This window comes from Misgurnus anguillicaudatus, chromosome 1, assembly GCF_027580225.2.
Source record: "Misgurnus anguillicaudatus chromosome 1, ASM2758022v2, whole genome shotgun sequence".
NCBI lineage: Eukaryota > Metazoa > Chordata > Actinopteri > Cypriniformes > Cobitidae > Misgurnus > Misgurnus anguillicaudatus.
The window spans coordinates 14,205,437-14,217,005 of record NC_073337.2 but is presented as its reverse complement, the minus strand read 5'-3'; the positions used below and the strand labels follow the sequence as shown (position 1 = coordinate 14,217,005).

At 36.1% G+C, this 11,569-nt stretch overlaps 1 protein-coding gene across 3 annotated transcripts in view; it reads left to right on the top strand.

The window, feature by feature from the left end:
* The first annotated feature begins 546 nt into the window (after positions 1–546).
* The window catches only part of sfmbt2 (Scm like with four mbt domains 2), a 63,818-nt gene continuing 52,795 nt past the window's right edge, over positions 547–11,569 (top strand). For 2 of the 3 annotated variants that reach the window (XM_073866988.1, XM_073866986.1), the window contains exons 1-3: positions 547–793; positions 7,207–7,301; positions 7,712–7,952. In XM_073866988.1, coding sequence (XP_073723089.1) covers positions 7,209–7,301; positions 7,712–7,952 — 334 coding nt within the window. In that variant the 5' untranslated portion in view covers positions 547–793; positions 7,207–7,208. The remainder of the gene's footprint in view (positions 794–7,206; positions 7,302–7,711; positions 7,953–11,569) is intronic. The other variant, XM_073866983.1, reaches the window with a different exon arrangement.

Sequence of the window (11,569 nt, the reverse complement as noted above, 5' to 3'; positions counted from 1 at the left end):
AGTTTTTAGTTTTAACATAACTAACAACTAGCCCTTGTTTGTGAATATCACAAAAATTTCACAGGTACTAAGATTGAGAGTAAATATGCAAAACAAACTTGAACTTTAAATGACAAAAAGTTATTATTTTTAAGTTATTTTATTGGAAAAAACACATTGTTGTAAAAAAGTATAACTTTACATTACGCAGAAAAATGCGGAATTTGTAACAAAAATGTTAATGCAGTCAAATTATTGTGCAAGTGTGAAGAAATAATCAAACAGATGATCAAGATTGAAAAACAAGTTAGATTGCAACAGCAGTCCATTCTTGTTTACGCTGTCTGTGTCTCAAAACACAGTGAGCTGCCTACATAGACCGTATTTGGTCAGCAAATTTAGACCGCATTTCTCAGCATCAAAATGTCCAAAGACCGTCATTAAAAAACTGCACGCCCCACTGATCCCCAAATGCGCAGCACGCGCCTATGAATACCTCTGATTCTGCCCGCGCAGGGAGCTCGCAAGGTTTTGAGACACGGCCAGCGAGTTTCCCCACATGAGGGAGGCGGAGGCTTGGGCCCATTTCTATTTATAATGGGCTGAACAAATTTTGCAACTGTAAAGGTCAATGAAGGAGTCGGCTTGAAAATAATCTGTAGATGTTGAGACATGCGCAGATGCGGGATGATGCCATATTGGACTTGAGTATTCAGCTGAGACACACACACACTCACACAGGACACACACCGCTCCTGCTTCAACCAGATCACCGGAGCACTCAATTCAGATAGACGGAAAAAACTCGCATAAGGTAAAAACTACATTAGCAGCTTGAACTTCATTTAGTAATGATGACCGTTGTTTACACGAACTCGCGCTTCTCTGCGCGAATTTCCGCATAGAGACGCTTTTTCCTGATTAAAAACATTTGGAGGTTGTTTGTAACAGTCAGAAATATTCAGTAGCAGTCGGCTTAAGAGTTGTTGAAATGGTCCGACAAATGATATCGCGTTATTTTTATACATATTACACGAAAATTGAGCGAATGTAGTTTCGATTTTGCCGATAAACAAATTTACGATCTAGGAAATGTCCCTGAAAATTACATTTATGTAACATGAGATATTTTCGTTAACGCGTTCTTCCTCAAAACGTCCCTCTCTGTGTTCCTATTGACTTTATTTTCAACTACCATTTGACCTCCTTTCGATTTGAAAGGACAAAATGTTGACGCGTTAATATCAACGCTTAAGTTAACGCCGTTGGACGGTGTTTATGTAAACGTTATTGACCGTCACGAGCTGGTCTTCTTACGTGATTCAGGTGCGCTAAACCGAGCCGAGATCCTCGTTCCTCATGTGTCAAATCCACTCTCAACATGGCGGGTTAAGGTGTGTTAAAACTGCCATGCAAAACCTTTGAAGAAGGAAAAAATAAAACCGCGTCGATTACGCGTCCGGTTTTAGTTTCTTTCACTGCACCTGGACGTGCTTTAATGAATTAAATTTAAAGTTGTAGTTTGGTGACGTCTGTGGAGTTTTTTTCCGCTGCAATACTTCAGAGTGTGTGAAGTACAGTAGTGTATCCGCGGTCACGCACACACACATGCTCATACTATATTTCCTGTTTCGCTTTGTGCATTCTGCGCAGTGTATTGACTGATAATGCCGAAATAAAACGATGATAAAACGTATTAAATTTACGATAAGCCGAAAACCTCACCCAGTTTGAAAGGACAATGTCATTAAAACTGTAAAAGCTTTGGTGAATGCACAAACCATTGTTCGTTTCGTTTCCTTATAAAAAATAATATATTAAATAAATAGGCTTATATAATTGTCGGCTAAATACAAGCATTTGGAGTTTTACTCATGCATTTATATGGGTGGGTTAAATTATGCTTATAATGAAGGAAAATAAAGCCAAACGTTTGATGAAGACAATTTATTTATTTTTCTTTCCTGTAAATGGCCATTCTGGCCAGAAGAGGTGTTTATGTCTCTTTATATGTCGCTGGTTTTATTGTGTATAGACTCTACATTTATTAGACCTACAGGTATTTAAAACATGCTTTAAACATGTTAATACGCAATTCATCTACATGATACCAAATGACATTTACGCATGTCAATCGATTACTCACGTGTTAAAATGTGCTGAATAATAGCTTGACTGTGTGTTCGCTTTGATAAGGCTTGCTATTTGAACACACTCCACATCCACAGTAGAGCAAGACAGTAGCCTACTTTTCATTGACGTTAAAATGTAAGTGCACGAGCAAGGCCATGCGCGCACGACGACACCTGTTACGTAACATGTAAAAGACCGTGAAGCCACATTTAAAGCATCCTTAAATACATACACCCTGTCGCACGCACGCAATCATTCATGTGGGGTGTGAGTGAGTGATGTTATGGGATAGGTCGCAGGGTAATCGGATAGTTTTTCCTATAGGGTCGCGAAGATCTAATGTCCGTCGCTTGTCCTGTTCTGCGGATTAAATGATGCGATTTACATATACAGTTCATTGTGACGTAGGTCCTATTATCATCACTGATGACGTCACAATATCATCGTAATCCATAAAACGTTCTAAGATTTGCGATATAAACAGATAAACGGGAATAAGAGCCATGTAGGAAACTGTGGGGTGAGATTGTGATGGTGCTTGCCTTAAAGAATGAAGAGGCTGTCATTTAGGATATATAGGCTATGCCTGTTTATAATATATGGTCATCAGTTACATTCAGCATGGTCAGATCACCAGAACTAAATATTTTGAAAGGTCATCAAAGTTGTATTTCCTTTGAATGATGTTGTGGGGGTTTTATTACTTTCTTTCCATGGTAAAGAGAAATTAACCAGGTAGTTTTTTGTAAATGTTGCTTTGTTTTGAGAGATGAAGTCATCAAATACACTATTAGATGATGTCATCAGGAAATCTACAAAAAGTTTATCATAGACAGATTAACAATCCCGGTCTCCAGGTTCTGTGATTAAAATGGATTATGAAATGTGTCCGAGACAAATGGGAGAGGCATTTATTTTAATAAGAAACGCAGTGCTCGATTGTGCTCTCATAATCCTTTAATTCCCCTTCCAAAATTTAATAAGTCCTAGATTAGCACGAAAGAGTGCATCTGGCTCAATCGGAGCTAAATGATAGTACACCCTACGTAAAATCTGGATTTATTCTGAAACAGTCCACATTAGATTAAGGATGATAATTCACTTTAATCCTTCAACTTCAGTCTGTAGGTGTCTTTCCACCCACATGCTCAACTGTGTTTGAACCGCAAAGAACCCACAATGCAGTCCTGGAGTTTTATTTAGTCAGTATTTTAATGCTGAAATACAATGGCAAAATTAAGTATTTGTATAAAACTTTTTTTGTGTTATATCTTATCTGATATTCTTATTAGATACGCCATATTGGTTACAGTTGCAAATTAATAAGATTTAAGTTAGTTTTTGTCAATGATTAAATGATTGATATTACAATTTCCTCTGCAATGTTTTTCTCTCTGTAAAATTGTAACAATTTAAGAGTTCACGAGAAAAGGATTGCATTTTTTTATGACAGGGCCTTGGATGCAGATTCTTATGAACCGTTGCAGAACACCTTTTCTTCATTTGCAAGCCACATAACTCAAATTGATCATTTCGGTTTCTGCTTCGTTTCTCATCATTTGTAATCCAAACACTGCCAGATAGACTGACAGCACTTACATTTTTTCTTAGGAAATGGTCTGTTGTTTGACACACACACACAGAGACACACACACACACACACACACACACACACACACACACACACACACACACACACATGATACACAGCCATCATGGCAAATATTGAGTGAGTCATTTGCAAGGAAGTGGTTTCAGTGTTAAAGTGCACTTCTCATTCTTAGTTGTATCTGAAACCAGGACTCCCACAGAATAAAAGTACTGTTGTCGCAAAGTATGCCTAGTTTTATTAAGGTCTTCTTTGCAATGTATTAGCATAAGCAAACATGAATAGGAGGAAAAGAGGTGCCAGACATCTAACCTTCAGTTGTTGTTTGAACCAAAATGAAAATAGTGTTAAATTGAAATCCTGTTTTAGTTTTAGAGACAATAGAAGCAGAGGCAACACCATCAAGCATTAAAGGGATAGTTCACCCAAAAGTAAAAATTCTGGTCATCCTTTACTCACCCTCATGTTGTCCAAAACCTTTTCTACTGAACACAAAAGTAGAACAAAAGTTGACTTCCATTGTATTTGTTTTTTCCTACTACAGAATGGGTACCATCAACTGTGTGCTTACCATTATTTATCAAAATAACTTCGTTTGTGTTCGACAGAATAAAGAAACTCATACAGGTTTTGAAAAAAAAAATTATGACAGAATTTACATTTTTAGGTAGACTATCCTTTTAATCTTTGAAGAATATCATCACTGCTATCAGTTACTCACATACAAGACTCTATGAAGACATCAAAAGGGCGTACGATGCAAATCACAGCCAATAAGAGAGCAGAATAGACCTATTCAAATTCACTTGGATGACTTCTAAATTACTAGTCATCTTACCGGCATCAGCAGTACAATTTACAGTAATAAAATAAAGGTGCTAAAAACGTTCTTCACAACCACGCCACAGATGTACTATTTCTGGCAGGTCCGGATTAACACAATGTAGTACCATAAGGTGACCACATTTGAAATGAGTGAGCTGTCTTAAGTTGTGTTTAACATTACCTGGGGCTGCACAGACCCATCATTAGAGTAAATAAGCGCATGGTAACATAAAATGATTGTGGCGTCGTGCAAATGAGTGGTAAAAACCGGTCGCGCATTATAGCCTCTAGAACTTTCACTACAAAGTATGCAACAGAAAGATTCAGATGTTAAAGTTTTTTTATGGATCCATATAGCTCAGGAAAGAACCTTTTAGGAAGTGTACATATACGCTTATTTCTATGTGTGTAAAATTTGGGACATTAACTTAAGTCCACTGGTTTCCAGTAAATAATTCATCCAACCAATACAACGCTAACTTCAATACAACCAAGAAAGAAAATCAATCGTATATATATTTTGGAGCTATACCAGTATTTTAGATGTGAAATATAAGGGTATTATAAGTAACAACAACAGTGGGTTAGAACAAACAACCCAGCATTCTTGTTTTGAGCAATAGTGCCTTGGAAGGCAACATAAAAATACATCAAATTGTGCAGGCTTTACTCACTGTATTTTTCTAGATTTTCTTGCTTTAACTACTGTTCCTGTGTATTAGATAACTGATTGTTTTGTCATGAATCATTCTGATAGGGTTTTTTTTAAATCAATGTCCAGCACTGACTCATGGGAAAAACGTAGCAAACTTTTCCATCCAGTTGGATTTTTTATTTGAAACGTCACGTCTATGAGATAAATGACCTATGAAGTTACCTTTAAATGTCAATGGCATAGACGTCAAACTTCACAACATTCACAACCCATTTAACTTCTGTAATGTAACACATTCCTGGGTAGAACAACAATTCCATCTATAGAAGATTGGATTGTGAAAAATGAGCATAGCAGAATGGAGGCAGGTTTTTGGAGGGGAGAGGTTTGGTGATTTCAAGCGAGAATCAAAGTCATTTCAGGTTTACTTATTACTTTATTATTTTCATGAAATTTTCAAAAACAGAAACATGCATTTAAAAAAAGCAAAAAGAGTCCATTTTGATATTATGCTGAGTTTAAAATGGCCAACCACTAGCTATTTGTGCCATTTATCTTCTTATGGTAGCAGTCTCAGACATGGTGCGCTGTTGTATAAACTTCAGAAAGCTTGGAATATCGCATGAAAGTTTTTTCCTGCCAATTTAAAAATTAATTAATTAATGAGAAATATTACAATTAAAACCAGATTTACCATTTTATTTTAGAGAACTGTAAGCAAAATATGTGCCAAAATTAAAAAAATAAAATAAATGAAATTATTTTATTCTCTATTTTAATTTTCAAAAAATAATTGAAAAATAAAACACAATTTATGATTTGACAGTGAATAGTGGCAGTCACCATAATAGTGACAAAATCTAATTAAAATGTGGTTCACTTTTTATTTTATGTTTTCTTTCATTTCATGGTTTTCATTTTCAAAGTCAACTTGTATGCAAATTCTATGTAAATAAGTGGGTGGAGTTTACTTGCTCACATAACTGAGCGTGTCTGAGGCAGTGTTGCAAACTTAGCAACTCTATTGTGAGTTTGGTTACTTACAGACACCTTTATCGATGTTTTTCTACAAAAAAGCGACTAACGACAAGTCTAGCAGCTGTTTGGATGAACCTTAGCTTTACATCTGTACACATTCTGTGTTGCTACACATGCCAGGTCTAGCTTTTTCAGAGAAATGTGCATCTCTCTTGGCCTCTGTACATTGAGTTGAGAATTCGCACATTGCCAAGTTGGCAACACTGCCTCAGACACTCTCCATTACATGAGCAAGTAAACCCCACCCACTGATTAACATAGAATTTGCATACAAGCTGACTTTGAAAATGACAATGGAAACAAAAGCATGACATGAGAACATGACAATGAACTTTACATTTGAATTAGATTTTTGTTGATAATATCGCATGGAAAAAAGCATGAATAAAATTATTGATAAAAATTAAATAATCTTTTTCATGTTTGCCTTTAAATTTTAATATTGGCAGTCTTGCCTTGAGGTTGTAGTGAAAAAAATGACAAATCATCAATTGAATTTCTTTTGACAGGGAAGATGCATTATCACCTTGAAAATGAAAATAAATAATAAATAATTTCATTTTATCTTTAAAAATGAAAGATAAAATATTTTTGCGTAGAATTTGCTTTAGTGAAATGGTAAATGGCCTTCCATATGAACCACTTTTATTAAATATATCTGTATATTATTTTTTATATATTTATTATATATTTTAATATTTATTGTGTATATCCAAAAACATTTGGGTAAACAATTCCTTTATCTTGCGCAACTATCATAAACAGAAATTGAACGAGCTCTAAAAATGCACCATATGTTAGGTTATAAAGTGCACTATTGCTTTTTGAAAGGCAAATCGAGCTTGATGGCATGAAATTGAGCTAGTAGCATTTGCATTCACATACTTAGCCTAATACCCAGCCATAAAAACATCTTTAATGTCCCTGTTTAACATGCACATATTACTCTTTGTCTGTCTCCTACCAGTCATGGATTGTGTGGAGGAGGAGGTGGATTTTAATTGGGAGGAGTATCTCGAGTACACTGGAGCCACTGCCGCACCCCACACTTCCTTCAGACATGTAAGAATACACACACACACTTGAATAATGTAGGTTTATGAGGACCCCCATAGACATTATGGTTTTTATACTGTACAAATTTTATATTCTTTTTCGTTCCCTAACCCAGCAGATCTCAACTGGGGGCGTGACCCTCTGGGGGACAGAGAGATAGTGCCAAAAGTGCACCAGTTTAATGACTTTTGATGAAATATATTAATTTTTCATCAATTTTGTAATTAGAAAACTAAGGCAACTAACCAATACTGTATAATTAAACATGTTTTGTTTAAGTTAAATTCTAAGTTAGAGATTGTTTGTAAGTCTGAATTTTCTTTGGTGGGGGCACGAAAGGATGCGTCCTACACAAGTGTAACTGCATGCTTAAAAGTTTGCTAAACCTCATAGAAAACTGTAATTGGACCGTACAGGTGGAGATCAGTCTTCAAAGCAGCTTTCAGCCTGGAATGAAGCTTGAAGTAGCCAATAAAGGCAGCCAGGATACATACTGGGTGGCTACTATCATAACCACATGTGGTCAGTTGCTATTGTTACGCTACTGTGGCTATGGCGAAGACCGCAAGGCGGACTTCTGGTGCGATATCATGACAGCCGAACTTCATCCTGTCGGTTGGTGCGCTCAGAACAACAAAACGCTTCAACCACCTGAAGGTAAGGCACGAATGTAAAGACGAGCAATGCATTCAAATACGTACGTCTATTCAAAGTCAGATTAAGTACATGCTTGAACAGTGCTTCTAAACAAATTCCAAATGTCCAAACCCACACCTCATATTTCTTCTCTTATTTCACCAACCATGTCTTGTTTGTTTTGATAAACAGCACAAATGGTTTTATTCAACTGAACAAACAATGCAAAGTTGTATGGAAACACTCATCTTGTTTGAATAATCCCTCAATAGATGTCCTCCAATATGAGCGCCATATACGTTTTGCTGGTAACCCTTTGGTAATGTTAAGTTTCTATTTGTTAAGTTGTTTATTAGCTAACATGAACTAACAATGAACAATACATTTATTGTCTTTTGTAAATTAATGTTACAGTTGTTCATCGCTTTTTTTGTTTGTTTGTTTTTGAGTGAGTTTGTTGTGTTAACAGATGCGACTTATTTTAATTGAAAATGAATTGCTAAAGGTTAACTAACATTAATGAATGCGAGATACACCAATCGACCAGCCATAATTCAGAAGAACTGGACGTTTTTTTTTTGCTCCCTAAAACGCTTTCGTACAAAAATCTCGATTGTGTTTTCTATTTGTTTTATTTTAGTATAATGCCTGATAAAGCACTGTTTGTACCCACACATGGCTGCTTTGTTAAAGGGTAACCCTGTTAACTGCTGTATTTCTGCTGTTTGCCATCTACTATAAGTGAATGAATTTGTGCTTTTATTCACCCCGTCTGGTGGTTTTGCTATGTGCAGCTGTTTTATTTTGAGCTATTTTTACAAAGCTGAAGTCAGACCACTTTGTTTTTACCTTTAAATCCTGAAATTATGGAAAATTATTACAATATAATGTAATAGTACATTCAACCCAATCTCACGGAAATTCGTGATATAGTCACAAAACTTTCAGTTGATGTATTCGTGCTATTGACACAAATTTCTGCTGTTTTTTGTGCCCCTGGAGCATGAATGTTTTTTTGTGGCACACAGCACGAATTTCTAGAAATAGTATTACATCCTAACGCAAACCCCGAATCTAACCCTAACCCCAAGCGACAATGATTTTAAAATAGGAAAAACAATGAGAAAAAATAAAATAAAATTACAAGATAAAGAAAGTCGTGCCACGGGTCTAGAAATTTGTGCTCTGTGCCACATCCAGGGGCACGAAAAACTGTAGAAAATCATGTCAATAGCACAAATAAATGAATACAATTTTTTGTGACTATAACACTTGCCGTGAGATAGGGAAGTTAGAACAATTAAATCTAATTTAAAGTAAAAACAACTTCTGATGCCACAAGTATCTTTGATCATTGTGCTTAAAATGCAGTTATTGCTTCCAATTTCAAATGGTTAAAGCCAGTTAAGCCTGTAACAAGTAAATACTTTTTCAGACTTTCCTGTCTGTTGTTTAAAGAAAAAATGTACCAACGGAAACGGCCAATTTGCTTATAAAAATTCGGCAACCAAAATCAGCCACGAAACATCATGATCTATGCATCACTGAGTAAATTATTGTTAATTTAATTATTTAAAAAGTATTGTTTAATCTTGTTAATTCATGTAGTTAACTAATGTTAACAAATGGAACATCGCTGTAAATTGTTACCATTACCATACCTTTTAAAATAGCATTTGTTACTAGGGATGCTCTGATCAGGATATTTGCAGCCGATATCGAGTACCAATTTGTTGTCTTCGGAGGCGTCATGCCCATTCAAACTGAGGGGGCACTCAGTTTTTTGAGCAAAATGGATTTTGCATGCAACCTTAAAATCAAAGAAGCGTCCATTAAAGGCGGAGTCCACGATGTTTGAAAAACGCGTTGGAAAAGGAGACGGGCCGACTACCAAAACACACTTATAGCCAATAAAATCAAATCAAATGCCGGGTTGCGTATGTGTGGGGCGGGTCTATCAACAGAAGGTCCAGATTCTATTGGGGTAGGGGCGTGTTTGTTTAGGTGATTTCAAATATCAACATTGGCTTTCAAACATCATGGACTCCGCCTTTAATCTGTTACTTGTCTTTTAATCTGTTTCATATGCACAATATTATCAATTCTGTGCTGCATCCTTGTCACTTTTCAAAGATGTTTGCCATTTTGATCATGTTACATACTTTATTCTGGCGGCAGGCGCTGCAGTCAGCGAGCGCAGTCGCAGACGTCATCAGCGTCTGAACGCGCTCATAAGCTCTTTGCGTTGTTTACTTTAGGGATTTAAAATTACATAAATTTTATAGAATAATGGAGTTGTTGTGCAAATTGCATTAATGACACAATTAAACAAGTCATTAAACAAAACGTAAATAAACAAAACATGCCGTTTCATATGTTAATATGATGCCAATATGTCATTATTCTGATTAAATAGTATTTGATATAAAAGTTAGTCAACACTTTTATTTTGGAGGTTTTTGCATGAAGCTCAAATTGTTAAAAATGTAAGTGCCATGGAAAAGACTGAAAGCTCTATAATATTCCGTTTGATGTCTGTGTATGCACACATTTCTGTGAGCTGTGCACACTGTGCCCCCTTTAAAAAAAATTGGTGCATGACACCCCTGGTTGTCTTCATGATACAATGCCCGATATCACTGATTCGGCGGATCGATCGGATAGCATCCCTATTTGTTACAGCTGCAAAGTCTGAGTGAATTACCAAAATCTACTAAGGGTTGGGTTAGGTCAGGTTGGTGAATAGGGTAGGAGTTGGCAAAATCATGGGAGATCAACTAATAATTTGGTTTGTGTGTACTCTATTTGGTTAATATTTTATTACCCCAAAAAGCAGATTCATTGCTGTACATTAGAACAGACTATTATATATTAAAATTATTGGACATATCAGTCTGTGTACAGTTGATTTTACATTGTAAAAAAATACGTTAAGTAGACCTTTTAAACTATTAGAAAACAAATAATATAATATTTGTTTGTAATACTGCATACAGCAATTTCCAGAAAGTATACAGACTTAAAGTTGTGACCTAACACCCCAGGCCACAGTTATGACCAATTTAGGCTTAAGTGCATCCATTGCGGTATTGTGGTGCAGTTAAACTATACTTGCTTACACAAGGGCCTCCAACAGGGTTAAAAATAATTTTACACTGCAGCTTGTCAACAGCTTAACATCAGGTTATTAAGTCAGTCAGCTACTGATGCGAAGGCCCGTTATGACGATCTTTTTGGAAGGTTTTCTCCATTCGTGTTGTAAGTGGCACAGTAAGCCATTTAATTCCTGTGGAGCCAGATGTCTTATGGATGCCATAAAACAGGTTTCAGGCCTAGTGCGTAACGTATAAAGTTTCGGGCCACTTGCTGTGCTGGGCTAGTTCTTCACATGTGTTTTATACATTACAAACTTTAACTTTAAATTTCTGTGATGTTTACACATTGTTGTTATAATTTCAAACACATTGTTTGATTTCAATATGACACCCTGGTATCTAGCTGGCTTTCCGTGTTACAAGCGTTATTTGCCTCAAACGCGTTTCCATGTGATTTGAAAATATTCCAGGTGAAGTGGAAAATTCATCAAATATATCCCGCGAGAAATCTAGAGGAAGGAAGGCGATGCTCCGCATTTGGTG